Consider the following 24928-nt stretch of genomic DNA (forward strand, 5'->3'; position numbering starts at 1 on the left):
CTATAGATTAAACTCACCAGAAGACAAAGTTCAAAGGATGTTGAAGAAATTTCAAGAATGTATTCTCAGAGTAGTTTGGATTTACTCTTTATTTTCATTTGGGAATATTTTCTCAGGTTTAAGCCTCTGGGTGGTATAGCTAAGCTGTTGATGCACATGGATCCCTGGCACTACTCCAGAAATAAGCAGTTAGACACACATTCTTTTTTTTTTTTTTCCTTTTCTTTTTTTTTCCCGGAGCTGGGGACCGAACCCAGGGCCTTGCTCTTGCTAGGCAAGTGCTCTACCACTGAGCTAAATCCCCAACCCCTAGACACACATTCTTAAGTCTGCATGCACCTTTAATCCCAGCACTGAGGAGGCGGGGAGATCGCTGTGGCCTTGTTTCCATGCACCCAGGACAGCATGTTGAAGCAAGAGTTCATTCTCACCCAGGTACATAAGCAGCCTGGGGATCCACCTGAGATATAGTTCAGATGTTCTCTCTCTCCACTGCATAGACATAGGTATTCCAGGGTCCACATGTAACAGCCCTTACTTCAAGTTGTCTTTCTACAAAGTATTCCACACGGCAGGGCTGGTCCGAGCTGGTGCTGTCCTTGTGGCCAAGCTGTCCATATTTACCTGGAATGAAAGGAACTCCTTCGGTAGGCCTTGCTGCTTTCCCCTCAGAATGGTGCCAGCCTACACACTGCCTTGAGAGCTATTCCCAACCTGTTGGGTGGGTCTTCTGTGGATTCAGAAGAGTAAGGCCTGAAACTTTCCAAGCCACCTTGGGGTCCCCCAGAGAACAGTGGCAGTGGCTCCTCTAGTCTCTGCTGCCTATGTCAAGATGATGAGAACAGCCTCTTTACCCTTGTCACCTTATTTCTCTGCCGTCTGCCCTTGGGCCTTCTAAGTGTATCTGTTCTCCCATCCAAGGGAAAGAGACACGGGTTTTCAGTCCTCCCATTGCTCAGGCTGAAACCCCTGCCCCTCTAGTTTGTGTACCTTGGTCATGACCTGTTCTATCTTTCTGGTTCTTCCCCTTGATTTGATCTTTTTTTACTCACCCCAGCCCCAGGTATAGAGTTCTCCTGTTCCTGCAACCAAAGAGACAGTAAGTAGTTGCCAACTACCCCCAGCAAGCCACTGCGTGGTCTGGCACAAGTCACAGGCAGCATGCTGGAATCATGGCATGTGCTTGGCACACACTGATTACAACTGCTATCACACTTGGGCTGGTGAGGGGTGGTAGTGCCAGAGATCAAAAGGCTTAACTTCCTAAATACCAATTGACCTCAGTACATGGAGTCACACCCTAGACGGAAGGTTCCTGCACACAACTGATTACCAACTTTTTAGAAGGAGAACCTACTGGGCCTCAGGCTGTGGATCTGTGAAACCTTTTTTTTTTTTTCTTTATTGCAATGGTTCTCTGCCTTCCTAATGCTGAGACACCTCAGTACAGTTCCTCATGTGGTGACCCTCAACCGTAAAATTATTTTGTTGCTAGCTTTTAAAATTCTGCTACTGTTATGGGTCATAATAAAAATATCTGATATGAAACCCACTGATATGAACCAGTATTGTGATTCTGATTTTCTGGTTTGCTTTGTTTTTTTAGAGTTTGTAACAGTCACTGTATAGTCCAAAGCTGACCTCAAAGTCCCAGCCTCCTGCCTCATTCCAAGGGTCAGCATTTAGAGGTGTAGGCCACCTTTCCCAGCACGAAAGCTTTTCGATGAGTGAGGCAGCAGATCATGAAACATGTATCACAAGATGCCAAATATGGTGATGCTTGTTAAGAACGTAGCTTAGTGGCCGTGTGCCTGCTTAGCACTGGAGAGGCCCTGGATTCAGTCCCCAGCACACAGTGTGCAGAGTTCCATAACCACAGCTGCTCTGACCAGAAGTTAAGAACTTAAGCCCAGGAGTTTTAGACAGTCCTGTTTAAATACTCTTCCTAAAATTAAAACTGGACAGGCAGGGAAGACCACAGTCCCCAGCTAAGTACTGCTCTACCCTGAGTCTCACTTACGTGTCACCACAGCTGTGTGTCGGGATCCACAACTGGCCTTGACTGCATCTGAGCCCAGGGGAAGATCCAGGAGAGCTGGGAAGGGCTGGATAGCTATGAAGTGGGCAGGAGCTCCAACATCAGCCAGAGCTGCTTCCTCTCCTCTGAGACCATCGTCATTCAATTCTGTGGCTTCAGAAGGTTATGGTGTGTTTAACATTCAGGAGCCTGGGAATGTCCACACACTCTTCCGGCAGTGGCTCTATAAAAGACTGTTTTAGAGCTAGCTCCAGAGCTGGTGCCCAACCCTTACTCAGTCCTAGAGGTTGGACATCAGCCTCCCCACAGCAAGGAGTGTCCAATGGTTAGTGAGGATGATTCTCAGTGTCCAGCACACAGTAACAAGCCAGGAAGGACATCCTGGAGGGTGACCTCACCTTCCTCTCTCACTGTTTTCTTCTCTGTCCCGCTCCTTGTGGGCAAGGCCAGCTGCCCTGACTCATTCCAACCCCAGATATAAATATCCCCAGTTTCTGCAAGAGACCAAGAGAATCCATGAAACACACCGTGGAACCCTTTCATCTATCCCACCTCCTCTAAACATCCCCAGTACAAGTTTGTAGGGACGAGTAAAGGGTGCCCTGTCTAATCACCCCTTCCAAGCAAAGATGCCCATTCCAAGTCCCAGCAGCTTCCTGGTCTAAGATTCCCTGCCCACACATACCCTCTTCTCCCCTCCCCCTCCCCCCTTTTTCTTTTCCAAACAGCCTCACTGTGTACCTCTCTGGTTGGCCTCAAAATCTCCCATTTTCCTGAATCCTGGGACTATGGGCATGACCTACTGTGCCCAGCTTTTCTTTGGCTAACTCCAGGCCGAAGTTTTTTTGTCTCGGCCTTTCCAGTAGCTAAAACTATGCGTGAACACCATGTGATCCTTTAACTTCCATGCTCATCTGCTTTCATTTTCATTTTTTTTTTTTTCCTGAGTCTTACTTTGTAGCTGAAGCTGTTCCGGGATTCACTGGATAGCTGAGGCCACTCTTTTTTTTTTTTTTTCTTTTTCTTTTTTTTTTTTCAGAGCTGGGGACCGAACCCAGGGCCTTGCGCTTGCTAGGCAAGCGCTCTACCACTGAGCTAAATCCCCAACCCCGAGGCTACTCTTAAATGCAAATTTCCACCTGCCTCTGCCTCTGAAGGGTTGGCATTAAAGTCATGCATCCCTACTGCCAGTCCGTTCTTATTCTCTCATTTCAAAGCTGCCACCTATTTCCCCAACTCCAGAATCCCTACATCTCCACTGTCTCCATCCAAAGCCATGGAGGTAGCCTGTGCTCTTTGTCAGTCCCAGCTCCTACCGGTCCTGCTGAAGACCCTGGCTCTTACCTTCCTTCTCCTAGCACTGCTGCCCCACATTAGAGGGTTGGAGCCCCAGTGTCCTAGTTACTGTCCATGGCTGTGATAAAACTATTACCAAAAGCAACTCGGGAGGAGGGAAGTCAGGGCTGGAACCTGGAGGCAGGAACTGAAGTAGAGGCCATGGAGGAGTGATGCTTAACAGCACCCAGGACTGCTCAAGAGTGGCACAGCCCCTGGTGGACTAGGACCTCCCACAACAAGCATCAATCAAAATCTGATGGCCAATCTCAATGGAGGTTTCTCTTTCCAGATGACACTAGCTTGTGTCAAGTGGGTAACAAACTAATCAGGACACCTAATGTCAAAGATTCACTAACAACACTACTTGGGAGGCAGAGGCAGGAAGATAAAGAGTTCAAGGTCAGTCAGTTTGAGGCCAAGCTGGTCTTAAAATGAGACTGTGTCTGAACACAACACTCACTAATAGAAACTTTATAAAATGCTCAACTTCCCAATATAACCATGGAGCCCTAGAAGTATGACAGAACTCTCAAGTCAAATGAGACAGATTTAGCACCAGCACAAAGGTTGCAGGGCCAGAGTGAAGACTGGAAACTTGGAAGCCTCGTCTGTGCTTCACCCTCTTTTGCAAGCACAAGGTCTCAAACTCCCGAACCTCAGGGATGAAACTCGCTTTTAGGCTGTTGTTTCCAGGCCTCTGTCCTCTGCCTCCCTGCTCAGGTTGGACCTGCTCCCATTACCCCAGAACATAGGGGTAATGAGAGCCCCTATAAGAAAGACCAGTAGTGGGCTGGAAAGATGGCTCAGTGGTCAACAGCACTGGTTGCTCTTCTAAAGGACCAGGGTTCAATTCCCAGTGCCAAAATGGCAGCTCATAGCTGCTTGTAACTCCAGCACCAGGGGACCCAGTGACCACTTCTGACCTGTCTTGACATCTGCACAGACACTCCACCTATATTTTTAAAGAACACTACTTTTTTTTTTTTTTTTTTTTTTTTGGTTCTTTTTTTCGGAGCTGGGGACCGAACCCAGGGCCTTGCGCTTCCTAGGTAAGCGCTCTACCACTGAGCTAAATCCCCAGCCCCAAGAACACTACTTTATCTATACCCTCTCGTCCTGCTCAAAGAGCCTAGGAGATAGGAGTACCTAGAGAGCCCAACCACCACAATGGACCCAATACACAAAAGCCTTAGGATGCACACTGTGGACCAAGGCAGCAGCACATCTCTCTGCCATCCACCATGGCTACGTGGGCATATGCAGCCTTCTCCATTGCTTCTGGCTGAGCGGTTCCCTTGTATAAGTGTCCTTCCCATCTGGAATATTTTAGATGGATGGGAGTGGTGAAGAGCCCAGGTACAGAAAGACAGTAACCGCAGCAGCAGAGGTATAAGAGGGTAGTGGAGTCAACAGGCTAAATCTAAAAACACTGAAGAGTCAGGAATAACTGGGCTAGGTTGAGCTTGGAACGAGGCCTGGGCTAGACCCACCCACAAAAACAGAACAAGAAGGAGTGGCCAAGATCCCCACTTATTTGGAGACACCCCAGGTCACTCACCACTCACACACACAGAGTGCCAGCCACCTGCGGCCACCTCAGCCATCCGTAGGCCTTGCAGTGCCTCCAACAGCCTTGGCTCTAGTTCTGCCTCCAGCGACCCGTGACCCAGCTGTCCATGCCTGGTCAAAGGAGTCCCTAATCGGTTACAGATACATTCGAGGGAGCACCTCCTTGAGCGTCCCCACGTCATACCCAGCCCGTCCTCACCTGCCCCCGCCCCAGGAGAACACCTGGCCAGCTTCGCACAGCAGCAGCGCGTGCTCCGCACCCAGCTGCAGCTGGCGCACCCGCAGCTCTGGGGCCAGAGGCTGGCAGAAGGGAGGCTGTGGGGTCATATAGGCACGGGCGCAGGGCAGCAACGGCAGCGTCCCCATCCTAGGCTCACTGCCGGGTTCATCTTCCCCTTGGGCCTTTGCCCCAGAAGCTAAGTTCTGGACCCAAAGGGGCTCCCCCTGTAGCGCGGAACCTGGTACCCAGGCCTGCAGTTCCGTGCCGGACCCACTCTTGTTGCGCTGCACCACCAGGAGTCCCTCCGACGCCCACACATCCCTGCAGCCGTCTGCTGCACAGCTCACAGAGCCTGACAGTTCCACCCGGCCTCCGCCTGTGTGGGTAGAGTGGGGTGGGACACATGCCATGGGCTCAAGGTTGCCAGAGTAAGGGTGTAGGGTATTTCTGGACAGGCAAGTTAAGAAGGGCTGGGCAGGTAGAGGGGACAGGCCCGGAGTTGGGGTTGTAAGGGTACTCACGAGTCACCAGGGCAGTGTAGCTCCAGCTTGCGCTCACTTGGCAAACATCGTCAGCAGCATGCAGTGGTTCAGGACTGTGCACTGCATGTTGGCCGTTCCCAGAGCCCAGCGCTTGCCCAAAGCCACAGAAACCAAAGCCGAACCAGGCTCCTTGCCGTTTCTCGGCCATGTTCAGGTTGAGGCCTCTGTGGGTGGCGGCCACTTGGCTGGGGTGCAAGATTAAGGCTACAACCCAAGGAGAGTCTCACGAACAGGACACCTCAGGAACACTGGCGAATCTCGCCTTCAAGGGGCTGCAGCCGCGTTATCTGTAAAATAGAGACTGGCTACCATCTTAATCACTGGGGCAAAGGGAGTTCATCCCACTATTGTCTGTTGAGAGGAGCTTTGGCCAAAGGTCCTACTGGATTTGCGACTATTGAACGGTCTGCAGCTGACTGCTTCTTTCTTCCACTTTTGGCTCAAATCCAGTATCCCACTGTAAGAAATATTAAGTATGCGTCTTTTCTGTCAAACACTATAAAACTTGTATTCGGGGCGGATAAGAGCACTGACTGCTCTTCCAGAGGTCCTGAGTTCAAATCCCAGCAACCACATGGTGGCTCACAACCATCTGTAATGGGACCCAATGCCCTCTTCTGGTGTGCCTGAAGACAGCAACAGTGTAGTCAGACACATATAAAACAAATCCTTTTTTTAAAGTGATTAAAAAAAGATAATTATAAAAAAAAAAGATAATTATTATTTTGGGCTGGAGAGATGGCTCTATGGTTAAGAGCCCTGGCTGCACTCCCAGAGGATCCAAGTTCAATTCCTAGCACTCACATGGCAGTTCACACCTGTCCGTAACACCAGTTCCAGGGCTTCCTACACCCTTACACAGACATACACACAGGCAAAACAGCATGCACATAAAATAAAATAATAAAATATTTAGATGTTTTTCCTTCACATTTGCCTGTGTACCATGTTTGTGTCTGGAGTTACTAAAGGGCAGAAGAGGGCATCAGATCCCCTGGTACTGGAGTTATGAGCTATCACATGGGTGCTAGAATTGAACCCAGGTCTTCTGCAAGAACAGCAGTGCTCTTAACCACTGAGCTTCTCTATCCCCTTTTTATTTTGAGACAAGGTCTTTCTATGCAAGTCCCTGCTGTCCTGGAACTCACTATGTAGAACAGCCTGGCTTCAAACTCACGAAGACTTCCCCATCTCTGCCTTCTGAGTGCCGAGATCAAAGGCATGCGCCACTACTTCAACACCAATCTTCTTTATCTCCCTGTACCCCATAAGACTATTTTGAAAATGTTACACACATACACACACAAACCAGTAAATCTTTTGTTTTCTCAAAGTCCCATGACCAGTGACCCTTTCCTCTTTTCTCCTTCGTTTCCTGTGCACTAAGTCTTGCAAGACTACCCAATTTAGGGCAGGGTGTGGTGGTGCACACTTTTAATTCCAGCACTTGGGAGGCAGAGGCAAGTGGGTTTCTGTGAGTTTGAGGCCAGCCTGGTCTACAGAGCAAGTTATAAGACAGTCAGGGCTACATAATAAGAGACCTTGTCTCAAAACATCAGAAAGACCAGTCAAGGAATACTACTGAGAGGTCAGACCCCAGCCAGGTGGGAAAGAGGAAAACCAAGTGTGTTCCTGTCTCTGTTTTCTGCTCTTCCCAGCGTAAGTGCTTGTTTGGGTCCTGGAGTCGCCTCACAAACCACACGAACACCAATCTCTGCCAGACAGGGAGAGTTTATTGAGCATTTGCCCCAGGACTGACCAACCAGTGCCACAGTCCACGTTCAGCAAATGAACTGTGACCCCAAGTTAGGATTCTACAGGGTTTTTAAGTCTAAATTCCACAAACATCTGTGCCAAATTATTCCACCAAACAGAATTTAGGGATAGGGGACGTCCTCAGGAACACGTCTTTGCTACACACTTATCCTGGCTCCCATTGGCTGGGAATACGACTGTGTCAGGGGACTTGCCTTGTCTAATGTTCATGTCTTAACTTGTCTACCAGGACAGGACTTGTCTAACATTTATGCCTTAACTTGCCATGAAAGATGTCAGTTACCCACGTACATGTTTCTTTCTGCAAAGTAGGATGGCGGTTCCCAGGGAGGTCTTGGGACTCAAACTTTACTTGACCCCTACTCAGAAGTCTTATTCCAAATAGTTTCTTTTATTGGCGCATGTGTCTCTCTTATCTTGGGGTCTAGCCCAGGGGCAGTTTATACCATAAAAGCTTATACACAGGAGCAGGAAGTTCTGCTTGGTGGTTGCTTTGGATCCAAGCTTACTGTGGTTAACTACACAAAGCAATTCTACTGACTTCTAAAGTGACTGGTTTCCAAGGACACAGAACAGAACATATAGTCAGCCTTAGCCTTACAGAGTTTCCTGAGAACAGAAACCTATGAGAAAGTTTCCTTAAATGGCAGGCTAGCCAAGTTACAGTTACCTAGGTCTAACATTCCACCTAGGCCTTAACAGTGGTCTCTTTCTTTGCAACCCAGAACCTATTACCCCTACCGCAGGGAACGGTGAGGTATTTAAGTGGGAGACCAGATGCAGCACTAGGATCTGAAGCCCACTGCTCCAGATCCCTAGCTGGAACTTTAACCCCAAGTCACACAGCAAGTACAGAGCTGAGTCAAGTCCTGTGGGTTTATAAGCTTCATCCCAACAGACAGAATAAATACCTGGGGCCTGTGTGTGTGCCTGTGCACCCAAATCCTACTGCATAGCTTCCGTTTTACAAAGCGGGTGGGAACAGCAGTGCTTGTATCTACTTGGCATAATTGTTCGCAATAAATACAAATCAAAATTAAAGTGGCAACAGTCTTAGCTTAATAAATGCAGTAGCATTTAACGACGAAAATGACCATTGGCTCTTACCGGGTTTCAGAGGCATTTGGAAAATTTCCACTGGACCTTACTTGATAGTTTATTCTTTCAAGAAATCTGTTGCGCCTTTCCTTTGGCTTAATTCAGTGACTATGGGCCCCAGGGAGACAGTCGCACTGTTCCAAATGCAACGCCACTTCATTGGACTGGATCAGAATTTTACAGACACTCTAAAGCCTCTTAAGTCAGACCTGAGACCACAGCTCCTGGATCCCCCAACCAAGGGAATCTTTTACCTTCCCCGTTTCCTTGTACCCTCAACTCATCAGGAAAGCCCTTTAAGCGGGAAACCTTGGAAATGGCAAACGCATAGTAGCGCACAGCTCCGAACAGACCGGCGGCGGGGCAGAACGTGTTTAAAGGGCCCCCGCGCCAAGCAAAGCGGTCATTGGATGCGGCAGCTTTTCTGAGCCAATCGCAGGCACGAGCGATGACGTCACCACGGGGCCCGCCTGACGTGCACACATGCGCCGGATTACCTGCCCTTTGCCAAGCCAATTCGGGCTGCTCCGGACAGTGTGCCGAAGTCTCCGATGGGCGCCGACAGTGGACGCGGTTGGAACCACTGAATACTCAGGAAGATCCGAGGGGAACGGTGGGCACAGACCAAATCCTGACTCCTTCCATTCCCTTTGAACAAGGAAGGAGGCGGTTCCTACTGAACAAGCTTAGGACTGATATCCAGACAGGAAGCGGTAGTATTAGTGCCTTCACTGATTGGCCCAGGCTCTGTCATTTACTTCTACTGAGCCAATGAGTCCCAAGTTTGGACCCCTCTAAGAGACAGGCGTTCTCAGCCAGAGATCCTATTTGGGCCGCGCTTCTCCTTCAGTAAGACACAGCTACAGAAACATATTTTTCCCGAGAGAAGGGCACACCAACCCCAAATCCCAAACACAGACCTAGTAGAGATCACAGAAAACTCACAATATCATGATAAATGTGTCCAAGGGTCAGCATAACACATTGAAATATGTTTCCTAAGCTTCAGGCTAACTCACCAGGGCGTACAAAGAACCCAGGCTGGGTGACGGCAACTGTAATTCCCACTACTTTTTTTTTTTTTCCTTTTCTTTTTTTTCGGAGCTGGGGACCGAACCCAGGGCCTTGTGCTCGCTAGGCAAGCGCTCTACCGCTGAGCTAAATCCCCAACCCCTACTTTTTTTTTTTTTTAAGATTTATTTTATTCATATGAGTATACTGTAGCTGTCTTCAGACACACCAGAAGAGGGCATCAGCTCTCAATACAGATGGTTGTGAGCCACCATGTGGTTGCTGGGATTTGAACTCAGGTCCTCTGGAAGAGCAGTCAGTGCTCTTAACCACTGAGCCATCTCTCCAGCCCCGCACTACTCTTAAGGGCTGAGAAAGGATCGTCAGTTTGAAGCCAGCCTGACTTACCCATATTAAGGCCTTGTCTACAGATTCTCCATGTGCCCACTGGCTTCCTTTCCTTACAGGGGAAGCACACTAGGCTGCAGCTCCAGAGCGTCCCACCCTCAGCAGCCCCGCCTACACAACAAACTTGAGCTTTAGTTCCACATGATTTATTAGAGGGACTAGCCTGCTGGCAGGCTCTGGTGATGCTCCCGGCTTGTGAGGATGCTACTGTGCCCTTCCTTCTTGATGCCCATAATCCACAGACTTGAATGGGATGCGTGCTCCCCATTCCCAGCTCTCTACAGTACAGACAGGGCCCTTCTGAGTGCTGGCAGGGCAGGGCTGTGTGGTGCGTGTCCCCAGGATAGAGAACACCAAAGTGCAGCTGGGGAGGAAGGCCAGTGTCCAGCATCCCAGTCCTGTTGGCCACGCTGCTTCTATCCTGACTCTCAGAGCTGTGATGGGTAGCAGACACATGAGCTGTGGGTCCAGGGCAGAACCTCACTCCCCATCCTGGTTGGGTTGGATAAGTCTATATTCCACGGCTTTCTCCAGACAGGCTGCAGCAGCCCTGGTGACTGGGCTCTCCTCGCCCTTGGCCAACACTGACAGGATCTCCAGGACCTCGCTCTCCATCAGGGTGCTGGCGATCTCCTTCGAGGACTCCATCATGTTCAGCACCACGACAGTGCCCCGGTGCTGCAGCTCCGGATTGGGGCTCAGAAGCAGGGCCTGCAGGATCTCCAGCCAGTGCGTGGTCTGTAGGGAATGGTGGGTGTGAAGACCTAGCAACAGGCTCGACTCTGGCAGAAAACACATCTGTACCCTGGGAGCTCCCCAACAGAAGAGCGATGCTACCATGTGAGGAACTGCTAGTTCCCTCACCCTCCTCCATGCCCCCCACAAGAACAGGCAACTAACCACTTGTGGGATACGGCTGCAGAGTGAGGGCCGCATGGAGGTGAGCATGGCCAGGCCACCGGCAGCAGCCCTCCGCAGAAGCTCATCATCTTCTCCGCTGTACAGCACCAGCAGCTTCAACCGGTCGTTGCCCTGGGCTTCGAAGAGATCCTGTACCTGCGAACAGACGGGGAGAGGACCCTGCTACCTCGGCCCACAGTGTGCTCAAAGTGCAGGGCCGCTGGCATCTCTGTCACGGTGACTAGCTGGACCGACCCTCACCTCTTTGCTCATGGCTAAGTTACACATGCACTCTGTAGCTGCCCGGCGGATCATCTCATGCTCCTCAAACATGTAGCCCTCAATCATGGGCACGGCCTTCTCCTTCAGGATCTTCTGTCTGCAGGACAAGTTGGCACACGTGACTAGAGTCTCCATATCATCCTGTACCACACTACCCCAGGTGGCTGTGCCCTGAGCTGAGGCGCTCCCCTAGCAGTGCCCACAGGCTTTCCTGTGTGGGTTATGAACTGCAGAGCTTTCTAGCCTTCTGGCCTGGCTACACACAGCATGGGGGTGTTGAGCGTCCTGGAACTTAGCAAAGCAGGGTGGTTATGAAGATAGCTCGGTAAACATCAATCATCTGAGCTCTGAACCTGCCCAAGCTGCCTGAACTGTTTCACCTGACGCTCATCATAGCCCCAGGCTTGAATTATCTTCCTTAATGTTCACCTTACTCCATGTATAGTGGTGGCTACCGTCTCTATTTAGCCAAAGCAGAAACTGGGCCGCATGGTGAGTCATGTGTTCAAGGTCACAGTACTAACAACTAATACACATTCACTGTGACTACTGCCAGGGCCAGATACCTAGGAACTAAGGGCTTTCAGGAGAGGTTGGGGAGTCTGGCCTAGAACTCACAGCCAATCTTCCTCCCTTGGCATGAGCCACCACTTGTGCCTGATGAAGGGTTTTATAAGCATTTTCTCAGCCATCTCTCCATGCTACTACTCCACAGTTAGATACCTAACTAACTCTGAGTGGAAGCTGAGGCAGAATGACTTAAAGACTTTCTTAGGGTGAGTGAGCCAGTGAGTGTCAGCAGTCTGAGGAGAGGAGGAGGATGTAGTGGGCAGAGTCAGGGCCCCAGCGCTTCACCCTGCCACCCCTGGCATGACTGTGTCCTCTGTATGTGGCAGAGGAGTCATTGTGAGGCACACAGAATGACCAGGAACTGTCTTCCAAACTCCAGCGTGAGTAACTGGGGCTCACCCAAATCCCTGTGCCAAGCTGCATAGGACCTTACCTAAGCCTCTCACTGATCCCGGCCAGGTTCGTTAGGGCCATGAGGGCCTCAAAGTTCTGCAGTCCTGAGCAACTGAGGTGCAGCAGAGAGACAAGGGGCCGGACTACTTCGTAGATCTGTGATAGAACCCCACACATCAGTGCTCATGCAACTCCAGGGACCCCCAGCAGGGAGCCCACCCAAGACAGTGGCTCTGTGACTGTCCTCTACCCCAGGACTCAGCAATACCGCCACTTCCTGTTGGTCATGAGAGGGAGACCAGGACGGGGGCCATCAGGGCAGAATGAAGGAACAGGAGGGCCACAGGCAGAGCAAGGATTCACGTACCCGCTCACCAGGAAAGGTCATCTCTGGGTTGGAGGTGATGGTGAGCTTAGCAAGAGCCTGTGCTGCCTTCGTCTGCCCGACGTCGGTGCCCTCCAGGGCCAGCGGGAGCAGAGCCTATCAAACAGCCCCAGCCCTGTCAGTGCCCAGTCTAGCATCGATCCTGACTGCACCCTTCCTCTCATTCTTTCCATGGGCCTGAGAATACTCCCGCTCAGACTCTCCCTCATTCTGAGGTCTCTCGTTAAAACCACCCACACTTCCTCAACCACCTATTAGGTACTAAACATGGGTTGTGCTGGGCCCCGGGGCCAAAGAGGGAAAAGGAGGCAAACGCAGGACCTTTATGGCCCCAAAGGACTCTGGGGCGCCTGTCCACAGAAGCATCTGGTCACTATTAGTGTCCTCCAAGCCAGAGCCACTGAGTCATGCTTTATAGGTGGATGGCTCAGGATCAGAAAGGAGTCAGAAGCCAGCTTACCTTGCCCCCTCCCTGGGCAACCACGGTACCTCGATCCTCCACCTCTTCCACCAAAGCCAGGAAGACCCTGCAGGGAAGAGACATGGTGAATGGGTATGGCCCAAGGTTCTGGCAAACAGGCATTTCATTCTTAAGCAAACAAAGGAAGACGGTCGAGTGCTCTCCAACCCACATAGCATAGCACCCACTCCAAGAGGCAAGCTGCAGGCCAAGGCAGGAGTTAGGAGGCACAGGCTGGCTTACCTGGAGAGTAGCTCCCTACAGGAGTTCGTCAGCACTGGGCTCTCCGTCTTCACCATACACGTCATGGCTGACACCACACCCGCTGCCAGCAGCTTCTTCACACGAGCCCGCACGAAGCTTGGTTTGTCCTGCGGGAGAAGGCAGTCTGGGAGGGAGCCCTAGCTGGCTAGGTAGGAAAATGTGTACTTTCCTCACAGAAGACACTGAGGACCATGTTGGAAATAATCAGCTTAAAGGAAAGCCACCCCCCCTCGCTAAGGACTGGTCACCCAGCTCAACTGCTGCCCCCCTGGCCCCAGGCCTCCTTGCAGACCCGCACCTTGGGGTGCTGTTCAGGCACGTGCTGCTTGGCATACTTAGCCAGCTCCACCATCTTGGGGTCAGGCTCCTCATAGTCATAGCTGTTGGTGCAATTGACCAGGGCCGAGCCTACGGCAAAGAGTACCGACCTCTCTTCAGACTGCCGGGAGAGAGGGACATTCAGCAGGGAGGTCCCAGCAGAGCAGCCCAGCTCAGAGCAGCTGAGCCAGGCCTCCATGCCACCCTCCACAGCCTCACCTAGAACCTAGGGGAAGACTGGGACCTGCTCCAACCCCAGAGTCAGAGCTCACAATCCCGGCTCCTAACTCCTCCAGGGCAACTGTGCTTCCAGAAGCCACACAATGCAGTGCTCTGCTTCCCAAGATCATAGGGACATGGGTAACCTGCTAAAGCCCAGTAAGCTCACATCCTAGATCCCACCCCTAGGTGAGAGCAGGAACCCCCAGAGCTACCCTGCTGAGCTGGAACAGGGCCTTCAGAGCAGCCTCGTCCTCCACAAACTCTTCCTTCACATCAGCGTCAAAGGTGAGGTACGCCAGGCCCTCCACTGCCCAGCGCCGAGTACCCGCATCAATCTGGTCATTGCATAGCCACCTATGGACACGTATGATCGTGGGTATGATCAGAGGTATGAAGTGGGAGCCAACCATGGTACAGGTACAGGCCTGTGATCTCAGCACTCGGGTGGCAGAGACAGGACGGTCACAAGTTCTAGGCCGGTTTGGGTTTAGTGAGACCCTATCTCAAAAAAACAAAATAGGACAGCAAATAGAAGTGGGAGAAAGAAGGGGTAACCTGGACATTGACACTGTCACTTATGAGCGAGGATCTGGGAGGATTTGTCTAAGGGAAAGCAGGTCCTGCCTGGGATGGATAGCAGGAAACAAAGGAGTTCCATCTTCCATATGCACATATGCACACCAGAGGATGATGTCAGTTCACTTGGGAGCTGAAGTTAGGCTAGCAGTCAGCAAACCCCTAGGGTCCTTCTGTCTCTGCCCACCACAGCAGAGGTGTGACAGGTACGTGGGCAACCACACCCAGCTTTTGAATAAGGTGCTTGGGGTTCACACTCAGGCCCTCACCGTCGCACCCACTGAGCATCTCTACAGTTCCACCCCCTCTCTTAAGGTCTGTCCAGAAATGGAGAAATACGACTCACTTTCGGCACTGCTTGGCCAGTTTGAGAGTAGAGCCTTCAGCAAACTGCTTCATGCTAAAGTCAGTCCCTCCAGCTGATCCGAGCTTACAGAGTCCCTGGAGGAAGAGGACAAGGCCAGTTGGTTGGTGCCTAGGATGGAGACCACAGCCTGGCTCTCTCACCAGGCTTTGGATCTCTCCAAGGCCCTCTGTCATTGCTCTGGGAAGACCACTAACATGAATTAATCAGCCTCTCCACAGGTGACAGATACAGGGAGTGTTGGTCAGCAGCCACCTACCGAGGTGGGCATAGGACACAGTGACTGGTCGAAACTGACACCTAGTATCCTGAGCTATGTTCTTTCTACCTTCATTCCCGCTCTACACTGTGTCTTACTCTGTCCCTTTCATGTCATAAAAAGCACTTTGGGCCAGACATAGTGGCTCATACGCATAATCCCAGACTTTGGAGGTAAAGGCAGGATGATCAAAAGTTTTAGGCCAGCCTCGGGTTTATAACGAGTTTGGAGCCAGTCTGGACTACATAAGCTAGTCCTGGCTCAAAAGAAAACAGAAAAGCCCTGTACTTGAGCCATGTCCTAAATCCTCACCAGACAGAAACCCTGGACTAACTGTCTGTGCTAGGTGGGTTCTTTGTCAACTTTACACAAGCTGGGGTCGTCTGGGAACAAGGGACCTCAGTTGAGGAATGGCTTCCATCAGACGGCCTGTAGTAAGGCCCAGGTGCCATCTCTGGAAGGTGGTCCTGAGGTGTACAAGAAAACAAACTGAGCAAACCATGTGGAAGAAGCTAGTAAGCCAGCACTCCTTAATGGTCTCTGCTTCAGTTCCTGCCCCAGGTTCCCGCCCTGCCTCCCTTTCAAAGAAAGCTGTAACATGAAAGAAAGCCTTCCACTCCAAGTTGTTTTTGTTAATGGTGTTTGTCACGGCAATAGAGAGTAAGCTACAACAGTACCCAAGGAGGAGAACCAGACCCCACAGTGATGTCTACAGCTGGCTCATGGATGCCCAGAAAGACCAAACACAGTTTCTGCTTCTCCATAGGCCTTTTAACCAGCAAGAGAACAGTGTGAGGCACCATACATTCCTAGACATCCTCTGTACCTGGGTCACCTCCCACATGATCATAAGCCCTTCAGTGGCAGAAGCCCCAGTGAGGTCCTGTGTGGACTTTCACCTACAGTGTCGAGTTGCCCCAGCAGACACCAGCTGACCAGTCCCCTCCCATCTCACCACTAGTGCTCTGATGCGGATGCTGTCCCTCTCACTGCCCTTGTACAGGTCCTTGAGCAGCGCGACGCCATTGGCAGTGATAAATGAGGCTCGCTTGGCTTTGCCGGCTGCATGGATCAGTGCTTCCACTGCCACCAGCTGTTCTTCCTCCTGCTCTGAGGCGCAGAGAGCGATCACACTCTCCATGACACCGCTCAGCTCTAAGGCCCGGTTGCCAGCGTCACATGGGCCCTGCAGAAGGCAGGACACTGTCTGGATGGCTCGCAGCTTCCCGGCCAGCCCTTGGCCTTCAAACCAGCTCCTGAGGGGCACAGAGTCATAGCTGTCATGTCAAAGCACACACAAGGGGCCTCTTCTCCCTGTCTCCCCTACAGTAGGGGGGCACTTGGTGCTAGATGGGCAGAAACAGCAAGAGAAGCTAATAAAGGAAGCCTGACCATCCCAACAGCACTCGCCACCTTCCACTACTGCCCTCCACTCAGGCCTAGGTAGGGACACTCCACCAAACAAAGCTTACTCTCAGACACACTGCTTTCCTGTACCCCTTAAGATCATCCCACTGTAAGCTTTTATTGTCAGTCACTTCTCCTCAGCTGTCAATACCTCAAGGGTAGACTGTCACGTTTAGTTCTTGGGTTATAAAAGAAATCCAGCTAAGTGTTTGGCTTATGTGTCATGCGTGACACATCTGCTGCAGTTTTCCTGGTGTAGTCACTTTAGAACAAGAGTAGGTTTTGAGCTGGGCGCACTGGCACATACAACTCCATGTCCTGGCTACTCTGGAGCCCAGGAGTTCTAGGCCAGCCTGGGCTACATAGTGAGACTTTCCTCTTAAAATAAGTTGGTTGTTTTGAATGAATGTCTCCCATAAACTCATAAATTTGAATGTTTGGTCTGTAGTTGGTGGAACTCTTTGGGAAGGATTAGGAGGTGTGGCCTTGTTGGAGAAGGTGTGGTACTGAGGATGAGCTTTGAGGTTGCAAAGCCCACTCCTTCCAAATTCTTCCAAATTAGTGGACTCTCTGTGTCTCTGTTCTCTGTTTCTCTATCCCTGTCTCTGTCTCTCTGTCTGTCTCTGTCTCTCTCTTCTCTCTCTCTCTCTCTCTCTCTCTCTCTCTCTCTCTCTCTCTCTCCATGCCTGCCTGCTGGCTGTCAAACTCTCTGCAATGATGGTTATAAATTCTAATCACCCTCTGAAACTGTTAAGCCCCTAATAGATGCTTTTATAGGCTACCCTGGTCACGTTGTCTCTTCACAGCAATAGAAAAGTAACTAAGGGGTTGGGGATTTAGCTCAGTGGTAGAGCGCTTGCCTAGCAAGCGCAAGGCCCTGGGTTTGATCCCCAGCTCCGAAAAAAAAAAAAAAGAAAGAAAAAAAAAAAAAAAGAAAGAAAAGTAACTAAGCACTGAGGTGGGGGTGTTGGGGATCACTTTAGCTTCCTAGTCCTCCCTTAGGATTGCCCTCCATGCTTTCTCGCTGGCAGCCGCAGCAACGGGAGAGCCGCATGCTCCCTCACCTGATGTAGTTCTCACAGAGTCGGTGGAAGTTCTCCCGCTCAGCATCGCACTTTAGGTCATCAAACAGCTTGCTGAGGAGGATGGAGGCACTCATGCGGCTGTTTGCGGTCACCGTGAGCTCCCCGGCGGCCTCCGGCACAGAGCCCCCCACCTCCAGAATCTTTTTCAGACCTGGAAAGATACCCCAGGGAGACAGTAGAGCACTGGTGCCAACCCCTAAAGGGAGACAGCCCAGGACATGCAGAGAAAAGCAAGGCCACCTCTCAGTCAGGGAGGTCAGAGTTCAAACAGAGCATGACAGTGTGAATCCATGGAGGAAACAGAAGCAGGCTCCATGGACCACTGCAGAGGGCTGCCGGGCAGGGCCTTCCCGAGTCCTTTCTTCCTTATCTCTTACTTATCATTTTGGAAAGTGAGAAGTGTACCCTACTACATTATGACTTAGCCGTCTTCTTCCTCCAAGTGTAGCAATGACAGCTAAGCACTAAGAAAAACTTCAAATGGGCCAGTGAGATGGCTCAGCAGATAAAGGTGCTTGCTGCCAAGTCTGACTGACCTGATTTCAATCCCCCGGCCCCACATGGTAGGAGGAGAAAATCAACCTTGGCTTGGCTATCTTGACTTTCACTAGGGTCATGGCATTTGAACACACACACACACACACACACACACACACACACACACACACACACTCTTCAGGACTGTCCAACGTACACACATTCATGACACACATACACGCAACTGGAGGGTCTCGCAGGGGTTACACGGGCTACAGGAGGGCAGCTCAGGATAACTCATGGCTGTGTGTGATTACTTTTCTTGTCAGTTGTACAGAGAAGCAGGCCTCAGACACCCAAGCAGGTTTTTCTAAACCGCACCACTTACCTTGATCAATGACCCAGAGTGTGAGGCTGTTGTTGGGATCTTTCGGTGACTTCCGAGGTACCATTTTAATGAGGAGGGTCAGGGCATTGTCCCGGCCTTGGCCAGAGACCCCTATCTCAGTCAGAAGCTCCAAGAGGTTACTGATGAGAACCTTCAGCTCCCGGGCAGGATCTGGCAACAATACACATTAGTGATCAATGCCTGTGACATAACGGGTTCAGTCTTCTGCAGAACAAAACAGCACAGGGCTGCAGAGATGGCTCAGCAGTTAAGAGCACTGACTGCTTTTCCAGAGGTCCCGAGTTCAATTCCCAGCAACCACATGGTGACTCACAACCATCTGTAATGGGATCTGATACCATCTTCTGGAGTGTCTGAAGACAGCTACAGTATACTCACATAAAATAAATAAATAAAAATTAAAAAAAAAAAGCAAAACAGCACAACAGAGCGAGGTACATTACTGGGCTCTACAGTGACCCAGCCCTGTGTAACTGCTGAACTCCCCAAGAGTCAGAGAGACTCAGGCAAAGGAGGATTCCCTCCTGGGCTCTGAGCTGAGCCTACCTCTCCTCAAGCACCCTGGCTATTAGATCCCAGAGGAAAAGCTGGGTATGGGGCCTCAGACCTATGATGTCAGCACTTGGGAGGCTGAGGCCAGAGGACTGAGAGCCTATGTGCTACCTGGCAAGCCCTAAACCAGCATGTTCTCGGCAAAACAAAACGAAAGAATTTAGAGTACAATATCACCACTAAGCCACATTTCAGAACAACCTGGAACTGCGTATCTCACCCTGAGAAACTGGCTGACTGGGTTCAGCCTCATCCGCATCCACAACACTACCATCCAAGGGACCAGACCGGCTTCCACTCACCCACGATAATGGCACCTTCTTTGCCTCGGAAGCCTTTCTTGACGCCTTCCTTGAGGGCATCAAACATAACCTGCAGCAGGTGGCAGGCTGCCAGCGACACAGCCTGGTTTTCCACACCCAGGATGGAGACGACTCTCCGAGTTCCTAGGACACTCAGGGTCGCCACTGTCTAAGGAGGGAAAGAGTCAGACAGAGGCTCTGGTTGGTAAGGGGCAGCCACGGTGATTCCTAATGGTGAGTTAGTGAGTATGGTCAGAAAGTGAGTAAACACCTGGGTGGAAGGGCCAGCTCCAAGGAAAGTAGGTGTGTCTAATGGTTATAACCTGGGGCCATGCAGGTATGACCTGGGGTCATGCCATGCTTCCTGGCTGGGCGGGTCAAAGGAAAGCATCTCATTTGGTTGTGGTGGCATCACCTGCAATCCCAGACAGAGGCTGGATAGCAGTCAGTTCTAGGACAGCCAAGCCACATATCCAGTGTCTGAAAACAAGGAGGAAGAGATAGGAGGAAGAAGAGGAGGAGAAATTCCAGAATCCCCATCCACCTCGGCTCACTGACGCTTGAGAGAAGACAAGCCCCAAGAGTGACTACTCGGTCTCATGTCTCCTCCAGAAGAAGGCACACCTTAATAGAGCTTCCTGACTGATGCCAGTTCCTTCCCAACCCCAGCACTAAGGTCTGCATGCGCTTGAGGGTGTGAACATGCATGGGCAGATCCGCAAGGCCTAGTCATCGCTCTTGTAAGCCAGAGAGCCCAGGAGGTCTAATGGGTTCGTCTCAGCTCACATAGACCTCTGGGAGCTAGAGGATGCTATGGGGTGTCACGGTTGGACTAGTCAAAGGATAGCCCAGGCTTGGCCTCAAGGGATTTCATCGACTACATCCAAATCTACCCTTCTTGGAACTGGAGCTTCCTCTAAAAGCAATCAAGGAGCCCAGCATGGCAGTACATGCTGTGATCCCAGAGGGAACATGAATTGAAGACAGCCTAGACTACAGAAGACGACCCTGACTCTAAATAAGCACGTATATATACATAAAAACATACTGATGAACCAGAGGCCAAGTTCCTATCTCCTGGGTCCAGCCAGCACAGGCAAGAGCTGGGGCCATGGACTTTCCTGGTCCAGAAGCAAGGCTATCCTTGCCGTACTGTCCACACCAGACAACAGTCCATGCTGCTAATCGGGTCACTAGAACTAAGGGGAGATGCTGCTGGTGACATCACTGACATCTCTCCTCTCTGGAGATAAAGGAGTCAGCCCTTTAGAGCACATTCAACACCCCTTTCTGAACAGCGTTGAGTGGGGCAGTGACCAGGTGTCCCTGTGGACTGTCTTCAGGAAAACGCTCAAGGTGTAACAGGGCTGTTTGTCCTTTCTGTTCCTACTCCACCCTATGTGTGGGGGTCTTTTCTGTCCTTTTTATTTTTCCCTTCTGGTTGTGTCTGTGTCACTCTGGATCTGTCTGTGCTTTAAGCTGGTTTTGGAACAAGATGAGGAATGAAAGCGCAGACATTAGTAGACAGACAGACACACAGACGGAAGCAGTAACTGGTCCTCTCCACACCACATACCCGAGACTGGTGCTCAGAGCAAATGCCGACCAGTGTGCGCAGGGCTGCCAGCATGAGGTCAGTCTCTCCCGTGTCCAGTAGGCGCTGCAAAAGCTGAACCCCATTGCTCCGGAAGATCTTCTCGGCTCCAGCATCCTCTCGGGCCAGTACCACAAGGTTCTGAGAAGCCTATACCAGAGGAAGTACATTCTAATGTTGACACAACATATCTCCAAAGGCAGGGTGAGCAGAAAGGCCCTGAGCTCTAGACCTCAAAGATTCCCCTTAGCATCCAAGAGGTGGTAGCTATAAATTCAACCTCTTGGAACTGCAGCTTCCCTCTCTTCAAGTAGACTGGAGAGCTTGCTCTCCTGAGTGATGGCTAGAGTGGAATCCCTAGCAGGGCTTCAAGAGCAAAGACAGCATCTCAGTCACATTGTGTGCCAGATCCTGGCTCCAGGGTGGCCACCAAGGTGCTCTGTGAACACCAGTTCCCTTTCCTTGCTTCACATTAAGGACTCACGAGCTTCTATGCAGGAGGCATGCCTCAAGGTTCAGCCTACAACAGAGCAGGTCAGCAGGACACCAGAGGCCCACACCACTGAGCACAGAAGGATGTGCAAGAGCTCTAGTGGCCCACTCCAGGACCCATACCTTCTGCTTCTTCTCTGTGCCTTTCTCTTTGGGGTCCAACAGTATCTGAAACATCTGTTCCACTTTGGCATCTGTGGAGGACATGTACCGCACCTACGACAGAGCAACAGAGCACAGAATAAATCACCCGTCTTCGTCAGACATGTCCTATTTCCTAGGAGTTCTCCCTGGCTCCCTCTTCTGGGAGGCTCAGAGCTCAGGGCCAACAGCTAGCAACCATGACAGGCAGGAAGAGACTTGCCAGGCATCTCCTCCTAAACTTCCCAGGGCCCTCTCTGAACTACGCCCTGCTTGGGCACGAGGGCTTGCTGATGCCAAAGGAAGTGCCTTCAGATGGAAGGCATTTGTTAGCTGCAAGGAAACCAGCTCCCAGCAAATGCCGGCCATCATACTACAGCAGCCTAATGGACATGCTGCTATTGCACTGCACTTGACAGTCACTTACAAGAGGCCGGAAGGTTATGAGGTAGCTGCTAACACTCCTGTTGATGCTGTGTGTGTGTGTGTGTGTGTGCGTGCGTGCGTGCGTGCGTGCGTGCGTGCGTGTGTGTGTGTGTGTGTGTGTGTGTGTGTGTGTTAAAGCAAGGTATTTTTTGGAAAACCTCTTTAACCCCATTCTTCTAATATTACCATTTTCATAAACACAACACACACATACAAACACTCATTCTCTTTTTTCTTGTTTTTTAAAATACAGCCCAGGCTGGTCTTGAACCATTTTAATAAACACACACACACACACACACACACACACACACACACTTTTCTTTTTTTTTAAATGTAGCCCAGGCTGGTCTTGAACTCACAAAGATCTGTCTGCTTCTGCTCCTGAGTGCTGTGATTAAAGGTATGCACCACCCACCAGGTTTGGCCTTTAGTGGACAGTTTGTTGTTGGTTTTTTTTCACAACAGGGTTTCTCTGTGAAACAGTCCTGGCTGCCCTAGAATGCACTTTGTAAATCAGGCTGGTCTCAAATTCACAGACATCTGCCTTTCTCTGCCTCTGGGATATTAAAGGTGTGTACCACCCCACTGGCCTGGTGTACATTTTTAACAGGCCTTTATTTTTATTGTTTGTTTTTTTAAGTCAGAGTCTCACTATGTAGCTCTGGCTGTCCTGGAACTCATTCTGTAGACCAGGCTGGCCTTTAACCCAGAGGTCTGCTTGCCTCTGCCTCCCAAGTGCTGGGATTAAAGGTGTGCACCACCGCCCGGCTTTTATTGTAAAATGTTAGTATTTTTCATCGGACTTACACAGATGCACCCAAATGTTCCCAGACATGACATATTATTTGGGTCCTTAAGTCAGCGACAGAGTGCGTTCCTATATGTAATACCACATATCTTGCTTTTCCGTTTACCAATCAGCAGAGCCCTGTCTGGTCACACACGATCATTTCTCAGAAACAGCACTGACCTAGTCTGTTTAGTTTTGTTCTCTCCTTGCTGAGTATACAGGCAAGTCCCAAGTCTCTCTTACTATAAACAAAACTGAAATAAAAGTCAGACATCTGGGGGTTGGGGATTTGGCTCAGTGGTAGAGCACTTGCCTAGGAAGCGCAAGGCCCTGGGTTCGGTCCCCAGCTCCGAAGGAAAAAAAAAAAAAAAAGTCAGACATCTGAAACTCCAACACTTGGGAGGTGTAGGTAGGAAGTTAAGGCCATCCACAGCCATGCAGCAAGTCCAGGACTAGCCTAGGTTGCGTGAAACCCTGTCTAAAAAAAGTAAAAATAAAAATGTTTTTGGAAGCAAGAGAATCAGGGGTTCGAGGCCAGCTTTGGCCACGTAGTGAGTCTAAGGCTAACTAGATCATCACCTGTTTCTTTACAGCTTTGATATGCTAATGTACTTCGGCCTTATGGAGCCAAATCAATTCCTACTTTCCCCAGGTACTGTAAGAGCCCACACACCCACATCCACACCACCTACCTGCCTCATTCTTTGCCAAGTACAAACGTATACATACACCGAAGAACCACACTTCAAGCATTATTATTATTATTTTTTTGGTTCTTTTTTTCGGAGCTGGGGACCGAACCCAGGGCCTTGCGCTTCCTAGGTAAGTGCTCTACCACTGAGCTAAATCCCCAGCCCCCACTTCAAGCATTATTAATGTGTGTTTGTTACCAGTAGCTCCCGTCTGGAGCACTGTGTCTATATCCTTGACCCAGACCCAGGAAGTCCCCAACTTCTCTTGGCTCTTCACATACCTTCTCCTGAATCTGGCCCCCAATGTTCCTCAGGGACTCCTGGAAAACTTTGTTCTTGGGTTCTAGGCTCACACATCTCTTCAGGTCAAGGACAGCCTGGTCCAGGCGGCCCAGCTTCTCTAGGGCTTGGCTTCGTCGATAAAGTGCTTTGACATCCCCACCGTCCTTTTCAATGGCTGAGCACAAACAGGAGCTCTATCAGCACCCATGAGGCCACCGTCTCCAGGCAAGAGCAGTAAGGATAGATCTTGAGGGCCAAAGGAAGATAGGGGTACGAATGTGGAGCTCTGTGCTTCAGCCTCAGAAAAGGTGAGGGCAGCTGCAGAAAAGGAAAGGCCGAAGAAGTGGGAAAGCAAGTAGAAAGACGAGTGTCTGGGACCAAAGGAGGAGAAAGGGATGGCTCGGTGGTCCCAGAGTCCTTGCCCACCACAGAAAACCCATTGCTCCGTACGAGGGCCCACACCCCCCTACCTTTAGATGCCTCTGATTCTGCTTTGCTGTAATCTTCCTGTAAGAAAGATCAGGAGCCTGAGAGGAACTAATCGAGTGGCAACGACACCCCTGTTTTACTGAGCCACCTGATCCCTCACCACCCATGCCTAAAGACCACTGGCAATTGTGGGTGGCTAGAAAATGCCCAGCTGCTGCGCACAGCAGCGGCTATGGACAATCCCAGGCACAGGTAGAACCAGGTTAGAGCAACCCGACCCCCTCACCAGCTTGAGGTGGCAAGCAGCCCGGTTTCGGTGCAAAATAGCCTGGTCCTGGGGTGTCGCGCCAAGACTCAGGGCCTGGGTGTAGGCGGTCAAGGCGCCCTCGTAATCCCCGCATTTGAACAGCTCGTTGCCCTCCTTCCGCAGCTCCTCGGCTGAGCTGGCCTATGGAGAGAAAGACGGTGAGCAGAGCAGCGCGGTTGGAAGAGGAGCCGGGTCCGGGCAGAGTCCCATATAGGGCTAGAAAGAAGTGACGGAGTCCAGGTACGAAGGCGCATGTGCGAAGGGGAGATGTCGCAGGAGAATCAGTACGCACCCCGGGGTCGGAAGGTCGGGGCTCGGGGGTCCCCGGACCACTCACAGTCATCACGAAGCTGAGCTCCAAGAGCCGGTGCAGGCACAGTCACTGGAGCTAAGGTAGCCCTGGGCTCCGGAAGATGCCGGTGACTGCCCCGCCCCAGCAATGCGTCAGGGTTACGCCAAAGAAGGCGAGGCCAAGAAGAGGTTGCAAGGGCAGGGTACTCGGCCGCGTTGCGCAGGCGCGGGCGCAGGCGCACGGTCAAGGATGCTT

At 51.0% G+C, this 24928-nt stretch overlaps 2 protein-coding genes across 10 annotated transcripts; both read right to left on the minus strand.

Moving 5' to 3' along the window:
* Window positions 1–71: 71 nt before the first annotated feature.
* Rccd1 (RCC1 domain containing 1) lies at window positions 72–9765 on the minus strand. 7 transcript variants are annotated; one of them, XM_063278960.1, is made up of 8 exons: window positions 9079–9765; window positions 5687–5994; window positions 5145–5541; window positions 4935–5056; window positions 2437–2532; window positions 2021–2185; window positions 1053–1082; window positions 72–624 (listed from the first exon to the last, which is right to left on the minus strand). In XM_063278960.1, the coding sequence occupies exons 2-8, from the start codon at window positions 5853–5855 to the stop codon at window positions 473–475; spliced, it is 1131 nt and encodes a 376-aa protein (XP_063135030.1). In that variant the 5' UTR covers window positions 5856–5994; window positions 9079–9765; the 3' UTR covers window positions 72–472. The 7 variants fall into 7 exon arrangements, with proteins under 7 accessions (XP_063135030.1, XP_006229517.1, XP_006229518.1 ...); XM_006229455.5 differs by having other exon boundaries at window positions 2021–2191; XM_006229456.5 differs by lacking the exon at window positions 9079–9765 and adding an exon at window positions 8836–9064 and having other exon boundaries at window positions 2021–2191.
* A 365-nt stretch (window positions 9766–10130) lies between these two features.
* Window positions 10131–24892, minus strand: Unc45a (unc-45 myosin chaperone A). Of its 3 annotated transcripts, none has more exons than XM_006229432.5 (20): window positions 24719–24892; window positions 24361–24522; window positions 24116–24152; window positions 23645–23820; window positions 21435–21527; window positions 20802–20969; window positions 19226–19394; window positions 18351–18521; window positions 17465–17636; window positions 15949–16249; window positions 14717–14811; window positions 14007–14148; window positions 13553–13693; window positions 13234–13361; window positions 12991–13057; window positions 12513–12626; window positions 12186–12301; window positions 11162–11279; window positions 10901–11056; window positions 10131–10738 (listed from the first exon to the last, which is right to left on the minus strand). In XM_006229432.5, the coding sequence occupies exons 1-20, from the start codon at window positions 24722–24724 to the stop codon at window positions 10481–10483; spliced, it is 2790 nt and encodes a 929-aa protein (XP_006229494.1). In that variant the 5' UTR covers window positions 24725–24892; the 3' UTR covers window positions 10131–10480.
* Between the last annotated feature and the right edge of the window lie 36 nt (window positions 24893–24928).

Source organism: Rattus norvegicus, chromosome 1 (assembly GCF_036323735.1).
Source record: "Rattus norvegicus strain BN/NHsdMcwi chromosome 1, GRCr8, whole genome shotgun sequence".
Taxonomy (NCBI): Eukaryota; Metazoa; Chordata; class Mammalia; order Rodentia; family Muridae; genus Rattus; species Rattus norvegicus.

Coding starts and splice junctions, on each gene's coding strand:
- Rccd1 (XM_006229455.5), bottom strand. CDS start 5,855: ATGGCCGAGAAACGGCAAGGAGCCTGGTTCGGCTTTGGTTTCTGTGGC. Junction 5,057..5,144: donor TTCTCCTGGGGCGGGGGCAG/GTGAGGACGGGC, acceptor TCCTTTGACCAG/GCATGGACAGCTGGGTCACG. Junction 625..1,052: donor ACTCTATACCTGGGGCTGGG/GTGAGTAAAAAA, acceptor CTTTCATTCCAG/GTAAATATGGACAGCTTGGC.
- Unc45a (XM_006229432.5), bottom strand. Junction 23,821..24,115: donor AGAATCAGAGGCATCTAAAG/GTAGGGGGGTGT, acceptor GTTTGTGCTCAG/CCATTGAAAAGGACGGTGGG. Junction 18,522..19,225: donor AGAAGGTGCCATTATCGTGG/GTGAGTGGAAGC, acceptor TATTGTTGCCAG/ATCCTGCCCGGGAGCTGAAG.